This window comes from Mirounga leonina, unplaced genomic scaffold (assembly GCF_011800145.1).
Source record: "Mirounga leonina isolate KUSES-001 unplaced genomic scaffold, KU_Mleo_1.0 Mir_82, whole genome shotgun sequence".
NCBI lineage: Eukaryota > Metazoa > Chordata > Mammalia > Carnivora > Phocidae > Mirounga > Mirounga leonina.
In genome coordinates, this window is record NW_023270825.1 from 27,370,176 (window position 1) to 27,394,480 (window position 24,305).

Sequence of the window (24,305 nt, forward strand, 5' to 3'; positions counted from 1 at the left end):
TAGATAGATAGATAGATAGATAGATAGATAGATAGATAGATAGATAGCACTGCCTGGGCTCACCTCTGGTTTGGATTCTAACTCATCTGATAACATTGATTCAGCTTCCAAATCCTGTAGCTGTTCAGGGACAGGTTAAAAATTTAATTCAGAGTCAATGACACCTTCCTGTTATGCTCATATTCCTCTAGGAAATGCTATGCTTTTCCTGTAAGATGCTGTGCTGGGTGGGTAATCAATTTAGCCTAAAAAAGGATGAGAGAGAGAGAGAATTAGAGTAGTAGAAAAATGTAGCTAAATAAACAAAGGCACTTCTCCACATATCTGAAAATCACAACAAGCAAGCAAATAAAGAATTCAGCCCAAAACACTTGTTTTAAAATAGAACAAGCCCAACAGATGTCAAAATCCATTAAAAGGGGGCACCTGGGTGGCTCAGTTGTTAAGCGTCTGCCTTCGGCTTGGGTCATGGTTCCAGGGTCCTGGGATTGAGCCCCGCATCGGGCTCCCTGCTCTGCGGGAAGTCTGCTTCTCCCTCTCCCACTCCCCCTGCTTACGTTCCTGCTCTCACTGTGTCTGTCTCTGTCAAATAAATAAAATCTTAAAAAAAAAAAATCCATTAAAAGTTGTACTTCATAGAATTCCTACTTCTAATAATCTATTTTAAGAAAAGGTCTTGGGGCGCCTGGGTGGCTCAGTCGTTAAGCGTCTGCCTTCGGCTCAGGTCATGATCCCGGGGTCCTGGGATCGAGCCCCGCATCGGGCTCTCCGCTCCGCGGGAAGCCTGCTTCTCCCTCTCCCACTCCCCCTGCTTGTGTTCCCCCTCTCTCTGTGTCTCTCTCTGTCAAATAAATAAATCTTTAAAAAAAAAAAAAAAAAAAAGAAAAGGTCTTAAAAATAGAAAAATTTTATGCCCAAAGAACTTCACGTTAGCATCTATAATAATAAACAACTGCAAGCAAGATATAAATACACATATATACCCAACACTTAGGGAATGTTTAATTAGGTTATGGCACTGTCACTTAAAAGTATAGTTATAAAAATAATGCAACAAGAAGTGCCAATGACATGTTAAATTACAAAAACAAAATACAAAATTATATACTTGTTATTATTAAAACTAATTAAGATATGAACAGAAAAAAGTAAAAGGAAATTAATACAACTATGATAGTAACTATATTAGGTGGCAAGCTGGTATGACTTATTTTTCTTTTCTCAATTTCCTCATCTTTCTAAAAGTAGTTATACAGTCAAAATCTGAACAGTGTTTCCCAAAAGTAGTACCCTTGGGACCCTGATGTAGCTATTCTCCCCCCATAATTAAAATTCTTACTTTCTTATCGTTTAGTTTTTTCAGACTTTTGACAAAAGAGTCCACTGTATTTTGTACAATTGTTGCTAAAATTGGGAGCACTACCGTATACAAAGTAATTACAGAGTGTAAAATGTACCCAGGATGGGAGTTTTCAATTAATACCAAAGTGACTGGAAAGTTAGAACAAGGCAGGCTTACTCTACAAAAAAGGCATTTTTAAGTTCCTGAATGTTTATTGTCCTGTTGGTTCCTTCCTCTCCCCCTTGCTAGTTTCCAGAAATCCTCACTTTCGTCATAAAAAAATAACAATTCACAAGATGTAAATGAAAGTGTCCTTTTGGGGCACCTGGGTGGCTCAGTCCTTAAGCGTCTGCCTTCGGCTCAGGTCATGATCCCAGGGTCCTGGGATCGAGCCCCACATTGGGCTCCCTGCTCTGTGGGAAGCCGGCTTCTCCCTCTCCCACTCCCCCTGCTTGTGTTGCCTCTCTTGCTGTCTGTCAAATGGATAAATAAAATCTTAAAAAAAAAAAAAAAGTGTCCTTTTATTTAAGTTTCCCACATAAAATCAAGTATCATAAATCTCTGACTTTTCCTTTACCATACGTTTTTCTTATTCAAGCTCTGTACATAATAGTTCAATGTTGTTTATTCATCCCTTTTTTCCACAGAGGAAGGAACCAAGGTTCAGTGCATCACTTGCTCAAGTTATTAAGTTGCAGAACCAGGACTCCTACCCACAGAGCAGGTTGGCATGAATAGTGATTACATCTATCTACTTACATCTATCTACGTCTGACCTTGAAACACCAGGGTTTAAGAATTCCTTCTCCCCAATTCCAGTTCATCTCAAGAAGCCAAGAAATAACCAAATATTTGTTTAGGTTATTCTTAAGGTTCCTCAAACTCTGAGTTTCCAGGAATGTAAAATCTCTAAGAAACTAAACAACTATTTGCTGCCCTTTATATTCGTTAGGTTTCTTAGAAACCAATGATGCTCCCTGCGTTTCCATTATCCTTACCTAATGAAAAATGAAAAAAAAAAATGAAGTTTATGAATATGTGCACTGAACAAGGGAAAAATCATATACCAGATCTTAGATACTTTTGCGAAGCTGTAATAACAATTTAAAGAAGGAAGCTGCCGGGGCGCCTGGGTGGCTCAGTCGTTAAGCGTCTGCTGGCTCAGGTCAGGATCCCAGGGTCCTGGGATCGAGCCCCGCATCGGGCTCCCTGCTCAGCGGGAAGCCTGCTTCTCCCTCTCTCACTCCCCCTGCTTGTGTTCCCTCTCTCGCTGTGTCTCTCTCTGTCAAATAAATAAATAAAATCTTAAAAAAAAAAAAAGAAGGAAGCTGCCACCTCTCTTATAGTTTAAGAGCCACCTCTAGATCACCATTTCTCAAGGGTCCATGGTTATCTATGATATCTTATATCTTTTTATTTTAGTGTCTTCATTTCAGTGATAATTTTTCAAAAAAATAACACAAGCATTTTCTGGAACAAATAGGTATCCATATTATAACTGAGTTCTGCCCAAATCTGTTGCCCACATTTGTGGTTTGTATGTGCACTAAACTAAAGAGAGACTAGTAGGTAGGATAGAGTAGCACAGGCAGGCAGTACCTTATCAAGTGTACTGTGTGAATCTCACCTTTAACACAGCAACTCGCTATGTACATCAGCCGGAAGTGTGATGGCAAATATGCAATTAAATTTGTTTCTATTCTCAATTCCCATTATCATTTAACAGGTTTCAAAAACTGCAATGCAATTTTAAAATAACAGTTTCAATGAGATATAATTCATATACCATACAATACACTCAAAGAGTACAGTTAAATTGTTTTTAGTATATCCACAGAGTTGTGCAACCACAACCACAATCAATTTTACAACAATTTCATCACCCCAAAAAAGAAACCCTGTACCTATCAGCAATCACTCCCCATTTCTTCCCAACCCCCACCCCAACCAGGCCTAGGGAACCACTAATTCCTGTCTCTTATGGATTTGCCTATTCTAAACATTTCATATAAATGGAATTATACATGTGATCTTTTGTGCTTAACTGCTATCACTTAGCATAATGCTCCCAAGGTCCAGCCCTCTTGTAGCATGAATCGGTACTTAATTTCTTTTTACTGCCAATAATATTCTATTGTATGGATATACATTTTATTTATCCATGTACCACTTAATGGACATTGGATTATTTCTACAATTTGGCTATTATGAATAATGCTGCTATGAACATTTATGTACAAGTTTTTGAGTAGACATATGTTCTTACTCTTTTGGATATACACCTAGATGTGGAATTGCTAGGTCATATGGTAACTCTATGTTTAACCTCTTGAGGAATTACCAGGCTGTTTTCTGCACCATTTCATAATCCCACAAGCAGTGGATTTCTCTACATTCCCACCAACACATTATTATAGCCCTCATAGTAGGTGTGAATGGTAACTCATTGTGGTTTTGAGTTGCATTACCTGATGGCTAATGATATTGAGCATCTCTTCATGTGTTTATAGACCATTTGTACATCTTTTTAGGAGAAATACTTATTCAGATCACTGGCCCATTTTTTAAATTGAGTTATCTTTTTTATTATTGAGTTGTAAGAGTTCTTTATATATTCTAGATACAAGCCCCTTATCAGATATCTGATTTGCACAAACTTCCTCCCATTCTGTGTGTTCTCATTTGCAACACAAATCTTATCTTCATTTGAACAAGGCAACTCTAACTCTGACAATACGCCTATCAATACCACATTAAAATTGGCATTCAAGGACTTCTATTCAGTTTTGGTTACATGTGAGATCCCATTATCACATGCTGCTTAACAATGTCTTGACATTTTAAATACATACCTTGTATGATATTCTCTGCATAGTATTAACTAGTTAAAATGTAGAAACAGAGGAAATATATTATTGAATCCAAGGCTAAATCTTTCCACTAATAAGTTCAACATTAAGTGCCGCATTTCAGCAAAACGACATCCCTACCAAATAATATGAATGTTATTTTGAATTTTGTTTTATGGTGTGGTTTACAACTGTATACTTATTCATAAAGATATAAATCATGGCAACAACTGATAGAACTAAACTGAACTACCTACATGATTCCCTAGAGCCATCAAAACATCAGACTGCTAATACTGTAATAAATTTGTATGGTGGTAGATGGCAACTACCCTTATCCTGGTGAGCACTGAGTAGTGTATCAAATTGTGGTAATGTGTCAAATTGTCAAATCATTATGTTGTACACCTGAAACTAATTTAACATTGTCAACTATTCATCAATTAAAAATATATATTAGACTGCTTAAAGAAAACAATCTTGGTTCAGCATGTTAATTTTTTTTTAAAAATCCACTGACCCTACCACTGTTATTACTGAATTATTTGTAAACTTAGTTTTGATCTTGTAGTTGATTAAGAGCTACTGGGAGCTTCAGCATAGAAGGATAAGAATTACTACCTAGCTTTATGTCAAAGTATATTTAGAGTAATCATAATAAAAATTTGCCAGTATGGGGGCCAATATAGTGTCCAATGCAATGTTCCTCCTTTAAATGCAATTTGATTGACAGTGGAGTGAAAGGCACGGCTCTTACCAAAAGGAAGCTTTTTTTTTTAAGATTTTATTTATTTATTTGACAGAGAAATAGAGAAAGAGCACAAGTAGGCAGAGCAGCAGGCAGAGGGAGAGGAAGAAGCAGACTCTCCACTGAGCAGGGAGCCCGATGCGGGGCTTGAGCCTAAGGACCCTGGGATCATGACCTGAGCCGAAGGCAGCCACTTAACTGACTGAGCCACCCAGGTGTCCCAAAAGGAAGCTATTTTTAAGGTAATTATGGGTCTCAAGGAGATTTCTTCCCAGGCTTTCTTATGCTATTAATTAAGAGACTAGAAATGCAATACTGAGTGGTCACCCCAAATTCTTGAATGTGAACATATTTGGTTTTTTTTATCTTTACCTGGTAGACAGTCAAAATTTATACCCTTTCCTTTCAAATTAGAAAAATTACTAATTTAGCCCCATAAATAATAAGAGATAATGACATTTAACTATCAGCAACCAAGGGTAGGCCCATCAAATCGTATTTTCCACAAATCATAAATAAGGCATCTTGGCTGTGGATAAAGAGTTCATAACAAAACAAAATGATCTCAGACACCCAAGGATTGGTCTAATAATTATTATTAATAAATATGAAATATGTAGTTCTAGTCAGACCCTTTTCTTCCTCTACTCTTGGCAACAACAGGATTCTACTGTGTGCATGGTTCCCTATGGCCACCAAAGCACATTAGACTGCTTACAGAAAATTACCTTGGTCTAGCAGAAATTCTGTTTTTTAGAAATCCACTAACCCTGCCAATGTTATTATGTTAACAGCTAATAATAGCAGAAAATGTTAATATGTTATCCCATAGTCAGCCTTAAGGTTAAAAAGAATGCAGGCAATACAAACCTTTGCAATGAACCAAAGCAAAGAACACAGGAAGCCCTGAAAAGTTCTGTAAATTGGTAACAAAAGAACTCACAGCAAAAGTAAAGCAGATTTAAGACAATAGCAATCTCTATGATCTAGACCATCCTGAGAACAATTCTCCTTCTGTTTTTAGCCAAATAAACAAATCCTGAGAACTGAAGTCTGATTAACTGCATTCTTCTTCTACAGTACACTCAATATCATCCAGCAAATTATGCATTAAGTAGCTGAACAAGTTAAATAAAGAAGCTGAGACATGTTTATTAAAAAAAAAAATCCAAGGTCTCTAAAACAGAAATCTAAATTCTGCCTCTGATTTTTGGTTGAGACCTAGGCAGGCTACTCATCTTCCGGACCCTAGGAAATTCATCTGAAATACAGATGAAACAAATCTACCCTAGGATTATTTATGTATCAGTCAACAGAAATAATTCAAAAATTCTTCAGAAACAAAGCTCTGCATAAGTGCTTAAGAAACAAGTAAATAGGGCACCTGGGTGGCTCAGACGGTTAAGCATCTGCCTTCAGCTCAGGTCATGATCCCAGGGTCCTGGGAGTCGCATGGGGCTCCCTGCTCAGTGGGGAGTCATCTTCTCCCTCTGCCCTTCCTCCTCCCCCACCCCCGCCCACCACCACTCCTGCTCTCTAGCTCACTCTCTCGCTCAAATAAATAAATAAAATCTTTTAAAAAAAGAAACAAGTAAATGTTTCAAATGCTTTGTAAGAAATGCGCCTGGCTGGCTCAGTTGGTAGTGTGTGTGACTGTTGATCTTGGGGTTGTTAGTTCCAGCCTCCCGTTGGGTATAGAGATTACTTAAAATAAAATCTTAAGAAAAGAAACCTGCCGGGCACCTGCGTGGCTCAGTTGGTTAAGCGACTGCCTTTGGCTCAGGTCATGATCCCGGAGTCCTGGGATCGAGTCCCGCATCGGGCTCCCGGCTCGGCGGGGAGCCTGCTTCTCCCTCTGACCCTCCCCCCTCTCATGCTGTTTCTCTCTCTCTCTCTCTCTCTCTCTCTCTCTCTCAAATAAATAAATAAATAAAATCTTTAAAAAAAAAAAGAAATCTGCCTTTTATTACTGAGTCCAAATTCCCTATAAAGCAGTGGTTTTCAAACATTTTGACTGCAAATCACAGTAAGATACATTTTCCATCACACCCCAGAGAATGAAATACTCACTAAGACACATACAAGTAACACATTTTCATGAAACAATACTAGCCTATGCTAATCTCATGCACTCTGACTTTTTAAAAATAAAACTCACTAGGGGCGCCTGGGTGGCTCAGTTGGTTAAGCGACTGCCTTCGGCTCAGGTCATGATCCTGGAGTCCCGGGATCGAGTCCCACATCGGGCTCCCTGCTCAGCGGGGAGTCCGCTTCTCCCTCTGACCCTCCCCCCTCTCATGCTCTCTCTCTATCTCATTCTCTCTCTCAAATAAATAAATAAAATCTTTAAAAAAATAAAAAAAATAAAAAATAAAACTCACTAAACTGATCTCAAAAGCTACTTAAGATTACATCCCAAAGACTGGAAAACAGTATAAAATATCTTCAAAAGTCTAAAATACATATGTTAAACAGAGACTCAGCCATAAAACGTAAAGCCATTGATATAAATCTGCTATATATATATATATGTATCATATATATATATATATTACAATCAGCAATTATCATTGATCAGAGTCTCGGGGAAACTGAAATTACTTGAATCCTTACACAAGACAGGAATTAGTGGTAACACCAAGTTAGGAGGGTAGAAATGGCCTAAAACTAACGCAGGCTACATAGAGAGATATTGGGTGGGAGAACCAAGCCAAAATAAACTAAACAAGCAACAGGAGAACAGAGCTGATACAGGTGGTACCTTGCCTCAGTCCTGACTGCCACACAGAAGGGAGTGTATTCCAAAGGGAAAGATGACCAGGGGCTTTTAGTGCTCTGCCTCAAGAAAGAACAGAACATCATTGTGTCAACTTCTCAAAAGCAATGCGATTCCACCCCAGGAAAACAAAGCCTAGAATATCAGTACCACTCTTACTTCAGGGAGGTAGAAAATGCCTTGACCTTGACCCACTTTCAGAAAGAAGGGGAGGGTGAGAAAAAAGAGGGAAGAAATGTCCCCCAATAGGTAACCAATCTGCTTCTCAGTTCCCTCCATATCTACCTGTGGCTGACCACAAATATAGACCTAAACAATGCTTCACTAAAGATGAAAAAAACTAAAACAAAAATTCTACTAATGATAGGGAATTACCATGCTCAAAAATTAAAATTAAAAAAAGAACAGTTTAGGGGCGTCTGGGTGGCTCAATTGTTAAGAGTCTGCCTTCGACTCCAGGTCATGATCCCAGGGTCCTGGGATAGAGCCCTGCATCCAGCTCCCTGCTCACAGGAGGCCTGCTTCTCCCTCTCCCACTCCCCCTGCTTGTGTTCCCTCTCTCGCTGTCAAATAAATAAAATATTTTTTAAAAAGGGAAGGAAGGAAGGAAAGAAAGGAAAGAAAGGAAAGAAAGGAAGGAAGGAAGGAAGGAAGGAAGGAAGGAAGGACGGACGAACGAACTAACGGTTTAAATTTTGGTATAAAACAGTAGTCCTGGGACCGGATGCCTGGGTGGCTCAGTGGGTTAAGTGTCTGAGTGTGGAGCCTGCTTCTTCCTCTGCCTGCAGCTCCCCCTGCTTGTACTCACTCTCTCTCTCTGACAAATAAATAAATAAAATTAAAAAAAAAAAATGTCCTAGGGAAAGAAAAACAAAGTAACTAGGGACACCTGGGTGGCTCAGTCCCTGAAGCATCTGCCTTCGGCTCAGGTCATGATCCCAGGGGCCTGGGATCGAGTCCTGCATCAGGCCCCCTGCTCAGCGGAGAGCCTGCTTCTCCCTCTGCCCACCGCTCCTACTTGTGAGTACAATCTCTCTGACAAATAATCTTAAAAAAAAAAAAAAAACAGGGGCGCCTGGGTGGCTCAGTTGGTTAAGCGACTGCCTTCAGCTCAGGTCATGATCCTGGAGTCCCGGGATCGAGTCCCGCATCGGGCTCCCTGCTCAGCAGGGAGTCTGCTTCTCCCTCTGACCCTCCCCCCTCTCATGCTCTCTCTATCTCATTCTCTCTCTCAAATAAATAAATAAAATCTTAAAAAAAAAAAAAAACCCAAGTTAACTTTTTATATCCCTATCTAGCATATTATGGACGTTGATTAAATTCTTTTTTTTTTTTCGGGGGACTCGATCCCGGGACTCCAGGATCATGACCTGAGTTGAAGGCAGTCGCTTAACCAACTGAGCCACCCAGGCGCCCCTGGACGTTGATTAAATTCTAACAACAAAGTGGTAACAGGTACTAGTGAGAGAAATTTGGATTGGAGAACTGTGAAGCCAGAATGAATTTTAGAAACTACAGGATTCATCCTGGGCCTTCCCTCTTCCTTCCCAGGATCTGCTGAGGTGTTCCATTCCCACAGCCCTCATTTTTATTCCAGTCACCTCCCCATTTCTCTGCAATCCTTCAGAGCCAAATTTATCAAGAGACTTGTCTCCACTTTCAAATCTCCAATCACTATCCAATCCCATCACTTCACCAGAACTTCTCTTACAAAGGTTACCAAAGATCTTCATGTTACCAAATTCGAGGGACACTTAACAGCCCCAATCTTACTTGACCTTTGTAATGAACAACTATTGTTTTTAATTGTCACACACTCATTTCTCCTGCTTGGGTGACAGATCTACATTATGTCTGGGGATCCACCCCTCCCCCACTGGATACATCCTCGGTTGAGACTATAGATTAAGGTGTTCTTTTCTTCACTGGCCAACTGTTGGGACACTTGACCCATACTGAACAAACGAGACACTTTTCCTCAGAATGTGAATTCTCAAAGAAGTAACAAAGGGCTGAAAACTGCTGCAGCAGCCCATTTATGCCAGTAATGCTGCTAGCAGCCTCCCCTAGGGCTGCTCCGATTCCTGTCCTTCATGAAGCCAGGGCCTTCATCATTTCCTTTGATCCCATGAGCTGCCCACATCCTTGTTATAAATTCCTCTTCTGAAGCAAACTAGTCACTTGCAACCAGAGCCATAACTGGTATCCCTTAGAAGCACTGCCTCCTTCCTCCAACACTTTACTTATACTCTCTGCTTCCAAGATACATGCTCCTCATTTTACTCTTACATCATTGCCATTCCTCCAGTTTCCTTTGGTAACTCCTACACTCTTTCTGTACTCAGCCTCTAAATATTAATATTCCTCAGGATAATACCCAGGCTCTCTTTTCTTGCTACATTCTCCTCCTAGAGTAAACTTACGGCTTTAAATGATATAGTCTCCAATTTTTTTAAAGTTTTTATTTAAATTCCAATTAGTTAACATACAGTGCAGTATTAGTTTCAAGTATATAATAGCTATTCAACACTTCCATACAACACCTGGTGCTCATCACCAAAATTTTTATCTACAGCCCAGATAACTCCTTTGAGCTGCAGACTTGCATATACAATTGCTTACCTGACATCTCTACTTAACATTTTAATTTAATATCTCAAATTTAACATGTCCAAAATGAATTCTCTCCCAAGCCTGTTTCCCATCACACTCTGCCAGCCCCACTCACCACAACCCTCCACTCAAGACGAGACCACTATTCACCCCATTTAGGAGTCATTTTTATTACTTTCTTTCCTTTGCTCCCAATATCCAGTCCAGCTGCAAGTCCTACTGAGACATCAAATCCACCTACTTCTATCTCTACTGTCACCACCCTATTTCAGGCCACCATCAATACTTGTCCTAAACTACTATTAGTGCCACCTAACTGGTCTCCCTGCTTCTACTCTTGCCTCCATCCATTCTATTCTCTTCACAGTAGTAAATATCATCTTAAAATATGAGTTCTATTATTATCACTCACCTGCTTGAAACTCTTTACTTGGCTTCCCAATGCACCTATACAAAATCCAAACCCCTTATCCTGGCCTGTGAGAACCTTATGTGATCCACTCGTGCTTCTCCAAAAACACTCCAACAGTCACTCTCCCTTATGTGCTCACCAAGCTTCAGCCATCTTAGTTCCTTGAACAAATTAAGCTCTTTCTGATGTTAGGGATGTGCACATGTCATTTCCTCTACCTTGGAACCCTTTTACCTTTCTCTCCATTGGTTAGCTCTTTTTCATTCTTCTGGGCTCTGCTTAACTGTCAACTCATTTAGAGAGGCTTTGTCTGATCACCTTATCCAAAGAAGATTCCCCATACTTCCACCTTTATTCTCTATCTCTGCTGTTTCTAATTCCTTTCTTTTTTTTTTTTTTAAGATTTTATTTATTTGTCAGAGAGAGAGAGAAAGAGCACAAGCAGAGGGAGGGGCAGGCAGAGGGAGAAGGAGGCTCCCAGATGAGCAAGGAGCCTGATGTGGGACTCAGGACCCTGGGATCATGACCTGAGCCGAAGGCCGACACTTATCTGACTGAACCACCTAGGTGTCTTGCTGTTTCTAATTCCTTTGGTTTTATATAGTATTCACTTTTTGTCTGGCTACGCTGTAAATTGTAAGCTCCATAAACAAGGGCAGGAACTAGTCTGTCTTGGTCACAACTTTACCTTCCATTACCTAGCACTGTGCCTGGCAAAGTATTATATGTAATTCATAAGGAATTTAGGCCTCCGAGTCATTTCTGATACTGTGAAGCTCTAAAGTTGGCTTTACTATGAGATTTAAGGGCTTCCATACAAACTTCCCTGCAAGCACCTAGTAAGTACTGAATAAATATCTGTAGAGTGAACGAATGACATGCAAATAATACCGAAATTTTTGTCTCTAATCCTGACTTCTCTTCTGAACTCCAAATTTTCATTTCTAACTTCTTATCTCCCCACGGATATCCATCTCAAACCTAACAATGTCCAAAATCGAGATTATCATCTCCACCACCAAACTTTTTCTTCTTCCTGTATTACCCATTTCAATTATTGCCCAATCTTCTTCCCACTCAGCCGCAAATTCTAGGTCTTTAACAATGTCTCTCATCCTCCATATTTAAATAACCCCAGTAGTTCTGATTCCCCAAATTTATTCCTCCTGTAATACCCTGTTTAGGTCTCATTATCTTTCAACTACACTATTAAAATAGGCTTCTAACTGGTCACCCTGCCCTAAAAATTCCCCCTTTCAATCCACCTTTTAATGCAGCCACTTGAATTATCTTTCCAAAACAGAAATGCTTATGTTAGTTACTCCACTCACTCAAAATTCAGTGCCTCAGAATACTAGTTAAATTCCTAAGCATGGCATTTCAAATATTCTACAATATATCCTCAAATACTGTTCCAGTTACAGCACTGTCCATATTCTCCAATTAACCCTTTACTCCATCCCACATGGACTGGCTTTTGGAATGAACACCAGCCTATTTCAGTGCTCAAGTCTTTGCTTAGAATAGTTCTTCGACCAGTAATAAACACTCCCAATCCAGCTGTGATATTTTGAAATCCTTTCCAGCCTTGAAAATACAACTCAAGGGGCGCCTGGGTGGCTCAGTCGGTTAAGCGGCTGCCTTCAGCTCAGGTCATGATCCCAGGGTCCTGGAATCGAGCCCCGCATCCAGCTCCTTGCTCAGGAGGCAGCCTGCTTCTCCCTCTGCCTCTGCCTGCCGCTCCCCCTGCTTGTGCTCTCTCTCTATCTCTCTCTGTGTCAAATAAAAATAAATAAAATCTTTAAAAAAAAAAAATACAACTCAAATGCCATCCTCCACTAAGACATCCCTCCAATCAAAACAAATCTGTCCTTTTCTTTGGTGTTTTCGCAACACAGTTTCACCTCTCTTTAGCAACTACTCCATCCCGCCTTGGCTGTTAGTCTACATGCATATTTTTTTCACTGGTTAAGGTCGCTGAATTTATTCATTCTAACTCTCATTAACCTAGTATGATGTTTTGAACAAACTAAGCATTCAGAAAGTATCTGCTGAATAAATAGGTAAGCCTCTTCACCTACACAGGAGGAACAAAAGCACTAGAGATCAAGTAACTTGTCAAAAATCAAACATGTACTTAAATCAAGAATTCTTAAAAATTAGAACCTAAATCTTCCGTTCAGTTGACTTTACTCTGTCCACACTAAAATAACACAAAGTGGAATTTCTCACTCCCTAACAACAAAATGCCACTGACTCTATTTCAAAATGTTTCTTTTACTCTCCTTGCAAATATGTTACGTTGGCCCATGTGCCAAAGTGATGAAGTACAAATTCTTAAGTCCCAGGTTAGTAATATTTAACTTCCAAATGGTGCCTAAATGCATTTCAGGCTCATGAGCAAGTAGGATAAACTTTAATAAACTAACTCCATTCTTTCCTCTGAAGAAACTTCAGAGGATAAATTCAACCGGCGAACGCATACGGTCTGTAAACACAGCCCACAGCCTCGCTTTGAAATGACAGGCGAAGGAGAAGCCAGCAGCCAAGCCCCTCAGAGCCGGCAGCCTTCCTTCTTCTAGACCCAGGAAATAAGTGGACGTAAGAAAGAGGGTAGCTCTGGGCTGAAATATCCAGGGCAGAGTCCTCTTCGCATCCTCCTTCCCCCTCCGCAAAGGCCTTAGCGTAGGGCCCCAAGGCCCGCGGGCAGGGCCCGGCTGCGGGTGCAGTCCAGCAGCCCCCGCCCTTAGGGACTCGCTGCTGACTCCAGCTTTCTCAGGACCGTCTTGTTCCTAAGCCCCTACCCCCAAAACCAAGCAAAGGAGCAATCACATCAGCCCCAACGCCGCAAGGGGAAGGGCCAAAGCCACAGGGCTTCAGACCGGCCGCTCCCGGGCCCGCCAGATCTGGGAGGGGTGCCCAAGGGGGGCGGTCTCCCTGTCCTCTCCGAAGGCGAACCCGGCCCGAGCCCCTGAGGAGCCGGTACTGACTCCCTCTCTCTCGGGGACCACCTAGCTGCGCGGGTGTGGCCTGGCCCAGCCCGGAGCTCACCTTCCCGTCCGGGGCAGCCTGCTAGCCGTCAGGCGGTCCCGAATTCCGTCCACACACAGCGTCTTCCGGCTCCCGCCGGAAGCAGCGGCAGCGCGGGACAGGAAGTTTGGCCGGCCCCCAACGCTCACACCCACTCGCTCGCTCCAGGCAGGACCTCGGCGGCCCGGCGCGGGGTTCCGCCCGAGGCGTAGAGGGAGGGCGGGAGCCGGGCTGTCTGCGCAGGGCCGAACCCCCGGACGCTAGGAGCTGTGGTCTCCCGACCCCTATTCATTCCGGGCCTTGAGGCCCCAAGATCTGCGAAGCCCAAAAAACGGGGTCAGTTCATTCCAGCCGTGACGTCACTGCTTCCTTGCAGCAGCAGATGGGGTAGTTTTTCCTGTCAGCTGAGAGCAGAACTAGTTACAATGGAGGCCAGCGAGAGAGAGAGCACTACTTAAACATTTATCAAAGTTCTCACTGAAGAGGACCTCAATCTTCGCTGCCTGAGAAGGGAACTTGCAGAATTTAGTTCTGCATTCCATTCGGGACGGGATAAGAATTGAGACTCAGGTGTACAACTTTTCTTCTAATATGAATTCCCTAGAGTCTGGATTCCCTATATGAGGATGGAAAGAGCTCTCGAATATCCACACTGGGGACTAGAACACTTGAGTTCCAGGCTGGATGCCACCACATGTTAGAGCTTTATGCGGTTGAGACTTTTTTGAAATTACTAATTTTTAAATACTTGCTGTGTGCCAAAGGATGAGGAACTCAGTTACTAAGATAGTGGCAGTGGGAATTAAAGGAGTTCTCTAAGGCATTTTCAAGGTTGACAGGCCTGACGACAGGCATCTGAATGAGTGAAGGAGTATTAGTTTGGATGCGCAATGGTGATTTAAAAACAAAGTAGAAACATGTAAGAGGAAGGTAATTCCTCTTTAGATAAACAGTTTATCCCGGGTGCCAACAGGATATTTTACTTGGGTGGTCCTAAGCTCAAGGAAGAGGTCAGAAATAGAGATGCAGATTTGGGAGTTACCAACATACAACGCTCTCTGGAGATGAAATGGTCCAGAAAAGGTATATAAAAGAAGAGGACGCTGAGGTCAACTGGAGTGACTGATTACTAACACAGTTTGAATCTACGTCCTACATATGTTGCAGACAAAAGTATATAGCAGGGTGTAAAAAGGTGACCATAAACCAGCACAACACTTGAAAAATATCCTCAATTTTATTGTTGAAAAGGGTTGATTATAATTAATGAAACAAACCGTCTTATTTAGAGGTACATTAGATCTTGAACATTCATGTTTACAACCAATTGTTAATTTGCTCAGTCAGTCCTGTCATTTTCTAAAGCTGTCTTTGTTGCCTAAATCTTTCTAATCACCTAAAACTTCAAGTGATGTTTGTATCTATTTGCTCAAAATCTTTACACTATTTGACAGTATGTAACTGCTAACCTAAAACAAACATGCTTTTATTAATATATATTTGCGTTTTTAGGCTATACAGTAAATTATTTAGCAAAACACAGATAATCCTCTGTAATAAACTAGTCTCTTCATCAACCTGACTGACCTGTTAATCTTCTCAACACAAAGCCTCTGCTCTCCTATCCTAAAAACTGCTCCACAATCTCTAAATTCCCCCCAAACCCCAACACATGCTCTGCCATTAAATCTCTTTTTCATCTACAATATAGAAAAGCCATCCCAATTCTATTCTTATACCAAGTTACAGTTCAAGAATTATGTAAAGCATTTTCAGGTCAACATATATTTACGTGTCTTCTCAAGCATTCTATTTTAAATAAAAGTTATTAACTGTAAAAATCGATTTATAAGGTTGACCCATTAAACACTTATATCAAATCTCCAGTGGTTTCAGAATAGCTGATCAAATATCATATATCAGTTTTAGTAAAAGAAAGAAAAATAGGTCATGTTGACTTCAATCTATTACCGTAAATAATCATGTTGGATATAGAGAACACATACGATATTGAAGATATAGGAAAAAATTATGCAACTAGAAAATATTACCAATGATCACATTTAAATAAAAAGCTATCTGTATTCTAAGATTTTTTAATGTATCTTAAAAATCTTTGTGCAAAATGGAAAGAAATCTGTGTATTTCCTTGATAAAGATGCTTATGCAGATTACACAGAGGTTTCTTCTGAAATGCAAACTATCTGCTTTCCTATGTTACCTCCTGTCATCATGGACTGGAATGCAACTAGAAAGAAAAAAAAAACCTAGGTTATATGAAAACATGGATATCACTATCATACATGTTTATTAGTACATGAAACACGTACAGTTAATTTGAATAATTTCTGCGATGATTTTAGTATTAAGAATAGAAGGAAACTGTCATGAAAAGAAGTTACAAGATAGGGCGCCTGGGTGGCTCAGTCGTTAGGCGTCTGACTTCAGCTCAGGTCATGATCCCAGGGTCCTGGGATCGAGCCCCGCATCGGGCTCCCTGCTCAGCGGGAAGCCTGCTTCTCCCTCTCCCACTCCCCCTGCTTGTGTTCCCTCTCTCGCTGTGTCTCTGTCAAATAAATAAATAAATTCTTTTTAAAAAAAAAGTTACAAGATAAACTAACCCAATTTATATCTTAAAAATGTGCTTTTACCCAAACTACAAATATTTATATCTACCTCAATATTCACTGTTTACAGAGTCTGAAGACTAGAATAAATATGAGGATAAAATGTCAGCAAAATAATTTTTCAAAAACTATTAAAAATAATAGAAATCTGGGGCACCTGGATGGCTAAGCGACCAACTCTTGATTTCCACTCAGGTCCTGATCTCTGGGTGGTAATCTCTGGGTCATGAGGTGGAGCCCCACATTGGGCTCTGTGCTGGGCGTGGAGCATGCCTGGGATTCTCTCTCCTTCTGCCTCTGCCTCCCCCCACGTCCCCGCACTCCCTATCCCCACTCGCGCACTCTCTCCAAAAAAAAAGAAAGATTATAGAAATCTAGGGGCGCCTGGATGGCTCAGTCAGTTAAGTGTCTGCCTTTGGCTCAGGTCGTGATCCTGGAGTCCTGGGATCTAGCCCCTCCATGGGGTCCCTGCTCTGCTGAGAGTCTGCTTCTCCCTCTCCCTCTTCCCCTCTTCCTGCTTGTGCTCTCTCACTCTGTCAAATAAATAAAATCTTTAAAAAAAAATAGAAATCTAATCATAAAGTTTTACTAAGTAAAATACACATCTGTTTATGCCAGGAAAATGAGTGAAATTTATATTTCTGTGTGGTAAACATATTGATCAAATGTATTAAATATTTTTTCTGAAAAAGTCAAAAAATCAGTTTAATCTCTTTCACTTGAAACAAAGAATGTAGAAATCCGTGTATATTAGGGAAAAAAAAAACCTAAGGGCGCCTGGATGGCTCACTTGTTTAAGCTTCTGCCTTCAGCTCAGGTCATGATCCCAGGGTCCTGGGACTGAGCCCCATGCCAGGCTCCCTGCTCAGCAGGAAGTCTGCCTCTCGCCTTGTCTCTCCCCACCCCACCCCCCCAACTCGTGGCTCATGCTCACTCTTTCTCAAATAAATAAATAAAATCTTAAAAAAAAAAAAGAAACTTGAAAATCTGTTTAATATAATCTTATGATGCCTTAGAACCATTCAACCTCGGAGCACCTGGGTGCTTCAGTCCCTTAAGTGTCTGCCTTGGGCTCAGGTCATGACCTCAGGATCCTGGGATCGCCCAGAGTTTGGGCTCCCTGCTCAGCAGGGAGCCTGCTTCTTCCTCTTCCTCTGCTCCTCCCCCCTGCTCATGCTCACTGGCTCTCTCTCTCTCAAATAAACAAACAAACAAACAAACAAACAAATAAATAAATAAATAAAACCATTCAATCTGAAAAAGTTACCTAGAAGCTAAATGACTTTCATGATTCTTACATTTTTTTAATAACTTGTTTCAAAACCAAAGAAACACTTATTTTATGATTTGAAATGTGAAAACAATACTTCTTAAATACCTCTAAGCTGAACTTTAACAGAGTTTGATGAAGATATTTAAGTAAACCCGCAGGGTGGTTTTATAGGAAAGAAAGAAATGATTTAAAAAGAAAAAAACACCAGTGAAGTACAATTCAAGGAAAAAAGGGAGTATTTGTGCAAGCTCATGCATATAATAAATAAATCGACATCCATCTTACCTCCCATGTTTTCCAATCCATTTAGCACAGTCTCTTTGATCTGGAAATCAAAATAGCTACATATAGTACTCTTTAGGTCAGTGTATCTACTTATAGTTGACCCTGAGCAACATGGGTTTGAACTGTGCACATCTATTTATACACAGATCTTTTTTATAAACATGGTACAGTACTATATATGTATTTTCCCTTCCTTGTGATTTTCTTAATAACACTTTCTTTTCTCTAGCTTACTGTAAAGAATACAGTATAGGGGCGCCTGGATGGCTCAGTAGTTAAGTGTCCGTCTTTGGCTCAGGTCATGATCCCAGGGTCCTGGTCCCTGGCTTCAAGCCAGTAGGGAGCCTGCTTCTCCCTCTCCAGTTCCCCCAAGCCTGTGTTCCCTCTCTTGCTATCTCTGTCAAATAAATAAATAAAATCTTAAAAAAAATATATATAGTATAAATTACACATAACACACAAAATATGTGGTAATCAACTGTTTATGTTATCAGTAAGGCTCCTGGTCAATAGTAGGCTATTAGTAGTTTTGGGGGAGTCAAAAGATATACCGGGATTTTCAACTGCATGGAAGGAGAGGGTGTCAGCACCTTTAACCCCTGAGGTGCTTAGGGTCAACTGTAATATTCTTCATTTTTGCAAAGGACAGCAACACTATTTAGCACTTTCTGTCTAAAAATAGATATTCCTCATTTCATGGAGGTAGCACAGAAAAGTTTCCTATGAAATGATTTTTAAAAATAAAATCCTCGGGGGCGCCTGGGTGGTTCAGTCGTTAAGCGCCTGCCTTCGGCTCAGGTCATGATCCCAGGGTCCTGGGATCGAGTCCCACATCGGGCTCCCTGCTCAGCAGGAAGCCTGCTTCTCCCTCTCCCACTCCCCCGATTGTGTTCTCTCTCTCGCTGTCTCTCTCTCTCTGTTGAAAAATAAATAAAATCTTTAAAAAAATAAATAAATAAAAATAAAATAAAATAAAATAAAATCCTCGGGGCGCCTGGATGGCTCAGTTGGTTAAGCAACTGCCTTCGGCTCAGGTCATGATCCTGGAGTCCCCAGATCGAGTCCCGCATCGGGCTCCCTGCTCGGCGGGGAGTCTGCTTCTCCCTCTCATGCTCTCTGTCTCCCATTCTCTCTCTCAGATAAATAAATAAAATCTTAAAAAAAAAAAAAACTTTAAGAAAAAATAAAATAAAATCCTCTTGGGGCGCCTGGGTGACAGTCAGTCAAGCATCTGACTCTTGATTTCAGCTCAGGTCGTGGGACTGAGTCTGGCATCAGGCTCTAGGCTCTGGGCTCTGGGCTCTGGGCTCTGGGCTCTGTGGCGAGTCTACTTGAGATTCTCTCCCTCTCTCCTTGCCCCTCCCCACCGCTCACAACGGTCTCTCTCTCTCTCTCTGTAGAACAGGTAGATAAATCTTTTAAAAATATAAAAATAGGGGCGCCTGGGTGGCTCAGTCGGTTAAGCGACTGCCTTCGGCTCAGGTCATGATCCTGGAGTCCCGGGATCGAGCCCCGCATCGGGCTCCCTGCTCAGTGGAGAGTCTGCTTCTCCCTCTGACCCTCCTCCCTCTCATGCTGTCTCTCATTCTCTCTCTCTCAAATAAAAATAAAATCTTAAAAAAATATATATATATATATAAAAATAAAAAAATAAAATCCTCTTTTCCCACTGTCTCATCTTCAACTGGTAATATCACAAACTATACAATCTCTTTTCAAAAAACAAAGTACGTAAACATAAGCACATACACATATAACTTTGCCTATCATTTGCAAGTTTCAAGAACATCCTAGGTCAGGATCTCTAGACCCCAGATTAATAACTTGATCTTGAGCCAGCAACCAAGATATATCAGAGTATCAGGGAGGGAACAAAAGATGTATGGTGCTAGAGGGTTAGGGGTACAAGGAGGTGCTTATAAGATTTTTGAGAAGCACAGTTTCTAACACATAGTAGCATTCCATAAATATTTGTTAAAGTAATGAATATTAAAATTTGGAAAAAAACACCTATTTACCTTGTAATATAGTCTAAGAAAAGTAAAGGTTAATGAAATCTTAGATAAAGGTACTAACAGGAAAGAGTTTCTCAATTAGGAGGTTATACTCACCTGGGAGTAAACTTAATTTACAATATTTAGTACAATTTTGTAGGAATTTTTATTATGAAGTTATGTTTGCCATCATAAATTCAAATAACAGAAAAGTATATTAAGTAGCAGACAAATGATATTGATAAACAACAGAAGCAAAGTTCTACCTTTAGCTTCCCTTCTTTAAACCACTGACTCAGCTGTAGAATGCCAGACTCAAATTTGTCCTTATAGTTCAACACCAGAAATCTTTCTCTGTAGTGGGGAAGAAAAGGATAATGATCAGAGACTATGGAGGGTGGAATAGTCCAAAACCAAATCATTCCAGAACTCTAATATCTGTTGATCTTTCAAACATTAGGACTTAACCACACAGAGTCTGGTCAGATACAGTTTTAGGTGTAGTTACAGGTTTAAGTATAGTGAACTTCTATTGTTTTGTCTGGCCAGCATCCAGAACTCTGTTTGGTAATTAGCACTGTGATTTAACTTTGTGGGTAGTATCCTTTCCTCACCCATCTGTGACCAAAGCCAGGCCAGTCTGAGCCAGTAAGTATCAGCTTTGGGACTTAACAAAACCGAGAGGAGAGAGCTGTTCTCTTTTTGCTTGGGTTGCTAACCTGGTATAAGACAAGAGATAACAATCATCCTCTTGCTGTGCTGCAAAAGAGCCTGCGAGGGAACAGAGCCAACCCAAAAGAAAGCACGGCCCAGAGGTAGAGAAAAACTGAGTAGCGATGCCACTACGCAAACCTTTTATCCAGCCAAATCTAAGTCAATACTAACACCGGACTTCTCAGAAACACGAGCCAATAAATTTCCTTTGTACTTAAGCCAATGTGAGTTGAGTTTCTATCACTTGGGGAAAAAAAGACTTGCAAAAGACTGATAGAACAGATGCATCTTTAGAAAGTTTTCTGCCAGGGCACTAGTTGACAAAAACCTAAATATTGAACTGGCTTAAAATGTATATTTTCAAGTTTTATTTAATACGGGAAAATTATAGGGGCGCTTGGATGGCTCAGATGGTTGAGTGTCTGACTCCTGACTGAGGCTCAGGTCATCATCTCAGGGTCATAAGATCAAGCCCAGCAGTGTGCTCCACGCTCGGCTCATCGGGGAGTCTGCTTCTCTCCCCCTTCTCTCTCTGCCCCTCCCCTCTGTGTGAGTACAAGTGTGCTCTCTCGCTCTCTGAAATACATAAATCTTTTTTAAAGATAAAGAAAAATTATATATGAAGAACATACATTTTATATACATCCATGATCTTTAAACTCATGAACCTGGTAATAAGGGGAAAAGGGTAGACCATACCTTGTGATGTTTCTTTCTTTTTGGATTGCTTCTACAGCAGGGGGTAGTGGAGGAGGATAAGGCACATCTTTGTTGTACTGAGAAATTTGACCACACAGGATGATATGGCTGTTCTGATTCATCTGTTCAGAGAAAATTGATTATTATACCCCAAAATATATGCCTTACCTATGTTTACTGATTTTATGGCGGCTTCAATGAAAGCCTCCTTGATTATTATATTTAATCAATTGGTGCCGATTAACTGATTTTGCTTTGCAGATTTACACCTTATATGTTTTTAAGAGTTTTAGTTAACTAGGAAACAAGTCCCCTCCAAAGGAACATAGAGGTAAGTGAGAGTTCGGTAATGTGCAAAAGAATTACACTGGTGTTGCCATTGTTGCTACCGTCAGTAGTAGCCGTAAAGTCTTCTCTTGGATTTAAATAACCTCAACTGCGAATAATTTTACATATAGTAAAGGACAATGCAGTGTTAATAGCTAACATTCATATTTTATAACCTTGTCAATAAAAATATGTAAATATCTGTAATCTATGAAAATCCTTTCCCTACCCGAAGTCAGAGGCCATGGCTGTGAGTTAGTTGATAGGGAATTAGGGTCAAAACTTCACCATTTGAACAATACGACTGTAATTTTTTTTTTTACAGATTTTATTTTTAAGTAATCTCTACACCCAGCATGGGGCTAGAACACACAACCCTGAGATCAAGAGTTCCATGACTGACCAACCAAGCCAGCCAGGCACCACTACAACTGTAATTTTTGACAAAAATAAATTGCAGGTAAAAAATATAATATTGCTAGCAAAGAACTGAAACTGATGCTCATGTGCAAATCTGCAAGCAAATGGAAGTAGGTGTCAGCAAGCTTTTCGGTATCATCTAATTACAATACTGATCATTACGTTATTTCTCACAATAAACCCTAGAATTTTACAGTTTTTTTTCTCAGTATCAAGTAAAAAGATAGCACTTCAAATAAAACATAGTATTCAAATTTATAACAAACAAATCGGCACACAACCTGACTTATCACTGCATCACTGATGTCACCACCAACATTGTCAAAGTAAACATCCACTCCAGCTGGGCATAATTCACGGAGCTGTTCTGCCACATTCCCCTTTTTATAATTAACTGCAGCATCAAAGCCTAGTTCTGAGGTCAGAAAGAGGCACTTCTCCTGTGTTCCACAAATTCCCACCACTCTGGAACAGCCCATCAAATGGCCAATCTAGGGGGGAAATTTTTAAAAATTAAACAATTTTCTGTTGCCACATTTAAGTGTAAAAATGTGAAAGCATACAACATATTACAAGTATATGAGAGTATTCATCACAATTAGGTTTGATTACAGAGCTGTTGGCTTAAACTAACTTGAAACCAAAAGAATTGAGACCAGATATAATGTCACTCCTAAAAAAATGAAGACTGACTAACATAGACTTAGTTTTTAAATCACACAATTTAAAGCTGATTTCATAAAAGGAATAGTCAGACTCAAAATATCACTGTCTTGCAGTTCAATATTTTTCAGGCCTCTGAGGAACTAAAAATCACCACTATGATAAAATGTTTTGTTTCAAAAAAAAAGAAAAAAAAATGTTTTGTTTCAATGGTTTTCACACTATAAAGGCTGTTATTCATAAAACAATTTACTTTAAAATTCTATCATAAGGGGCGCCTGGGTGGCTCAGTTGTTAAGCATCTGCCTTCAGCTCAGGTCATGATCCCAGAGTTCTGGAATCGAGCCCCACATCGGGCTCCCTGCTCCGCGGGAAGCCTGCTTCTCCCTCTCCCACTCCCCGTTTGTGTTCCCTCTCTCGCTGTATCTCTCTCTGTCAAATAAATAAAATCTTTAAAAAATAAATAAATAAATAAAAATAAAATAAAATAAAATAAAATTCTATTATAACCCTTACTATAATTCTAGAACCCAGTAAGTGCCCTCTTAGTTGAAGATTCTTTTCAAAAATATGAGTTTACCTTTTAAGTCATGAATTCCAGATAGGTACTCTATGAGCTTCTTCCTTATATTGATTAAAGCAATGCTCTAGCATTTACCATATCTATTTTGTTATTTATTACAGAGAACAAGATACAGAAATCTATGTTTTTCATGTTGTTATGAAGAGAGTCTAAGCACGTAATAACATCATTTCTACCCGAAATGTGTAAAACAACATTATAAATTTGTTCAATTTTCTATTTTAAATTATATACATGTATCCAGAAATTTGATTATGACCACTTTTTTAGAAAATCAAATAATTCTCAGAAATTTTACCTGCCCGGCCAAGGATCCACAAGCACCAGCAGCTCCACTAACAACCATTGTCTGATTAGATCCACCAGTTATATGACCTTTTTCCTGTATCCCAATCAAGGAAGTCAAACCAGGCATACCTATAGCTCCAAGAAAGTATGAAAGGTTCCCATCCACAAGTTGTGGGTCTACCTAAAATAAAATATATAACTTTAAAAAATAATACTAGGAATTCCTGTTTTAAGTCAACAAGGTAGAAACAACCTGTTATGGACTGTTGTATCCCACCCAAATTCTTATGTTGATGACCTGTCCCTTAATGTAACTATATTTGGAGAAAGGGTCTTTATGGAGATAATAAAGGTTAAATAAAGTCGTAAGGAAGGGGCCCTAATCCAGCAGGACTTGTTTCCTGATGAGAACAGGAAGAGACACCAGAGCTCTTTCTCTGCATGTGCACAAACGAAAGGCTGAATGCTCTGTGAGGACACAGCAAAAAGGCAGCCAACTGCAAGCCAGAAAGAGAGCCTTCACTACAAACCAAATTTTCCAGCACCTAGATCTCAGAGTTTTAGCCTCCAGAACTGTGAGAAAATAAATTTCTGTGGTTTAAGCCACCAGTCTATGGTATTTTCTAATGGCATTCCAAGCAGACTAATAAACAACCCAATAT

General features: G+C 40.2%; 2 protein-coding genes across 9 annotated transcripts in view; both read right to left on the reverse strand.

Annotated features, from left to right (window-relative positions):
• ZNF410 (zinc finger protein 410) overlaps nt 1–13,884 on the reverse strand; it is a 41,294-nt gene extending 27,410 nt beyond the window's left edge. For 3 of the 6 annotated variants that reach the window (XR_004677050.1, XM_034992933.1, XM_034992929.1), the window contains exons 1-2: nt 2,970–3,246; nt 64–245 (exon numbers count right to left, since the gene is read on the reverse strand). Coding sequence is in view for 5 of the 6 variants with exons in the window: in XM_034992933.1 (XP_034848824.1) it covers nt 64–96 (33 nt within the window). In the remaining variant the exon portion in view is untranslated. Of the gene's footprint in view, nt 1–63; nt 246–2,969; nt 3,247–13,791 lie in introns of those variants that run through there. The other 3 variants (XM_034992931.1, XM_034992932.1, XM_034992934.1) reach the window with 3 other exon arrangements.
• Nucleotides 13,885–14,984: 1,100 nt separating this feature from the next.
• Nucleotides 14,985–24,305, reverse strand: part of PTGR2 (prostaglandin reductase 2) — a 28,274-nt gene continuing 18,953 nt past the window's right edge. For all 3 annotated transcript variants that reach the window (XM_034992935.1, XM_034992936.1, XM_034992937.1), the window contains 6 exons: nt 23,654–23,824; nt 22,391–22,600; nt 21,363–21,484; nt 20,216–20,303; nt 17,956–17,995; nt 14,985–16,018 (listed from right to left, as the gene is read on the reverse strand). In XM_034992935.1, coding sequence (XP_034848826.1) covers nt 15,942–16,018; nt 17,956–17,995; nt 20,216–20,303; nt 21,363–21,484; nt 22,391–22,600; nt 23,654–23,824 — 708 coding nt within the window. In that variant the 3' untranslated portion in view covers nt 14,985–15,941. The remainder of the gene's footprint in view (nt 16,019–17,955; nt 17,996–20,215; nt 20,304–21,362; nt 21,485–22,390; nt 22,601–23,653; nt 23,825–24,305) is intronic.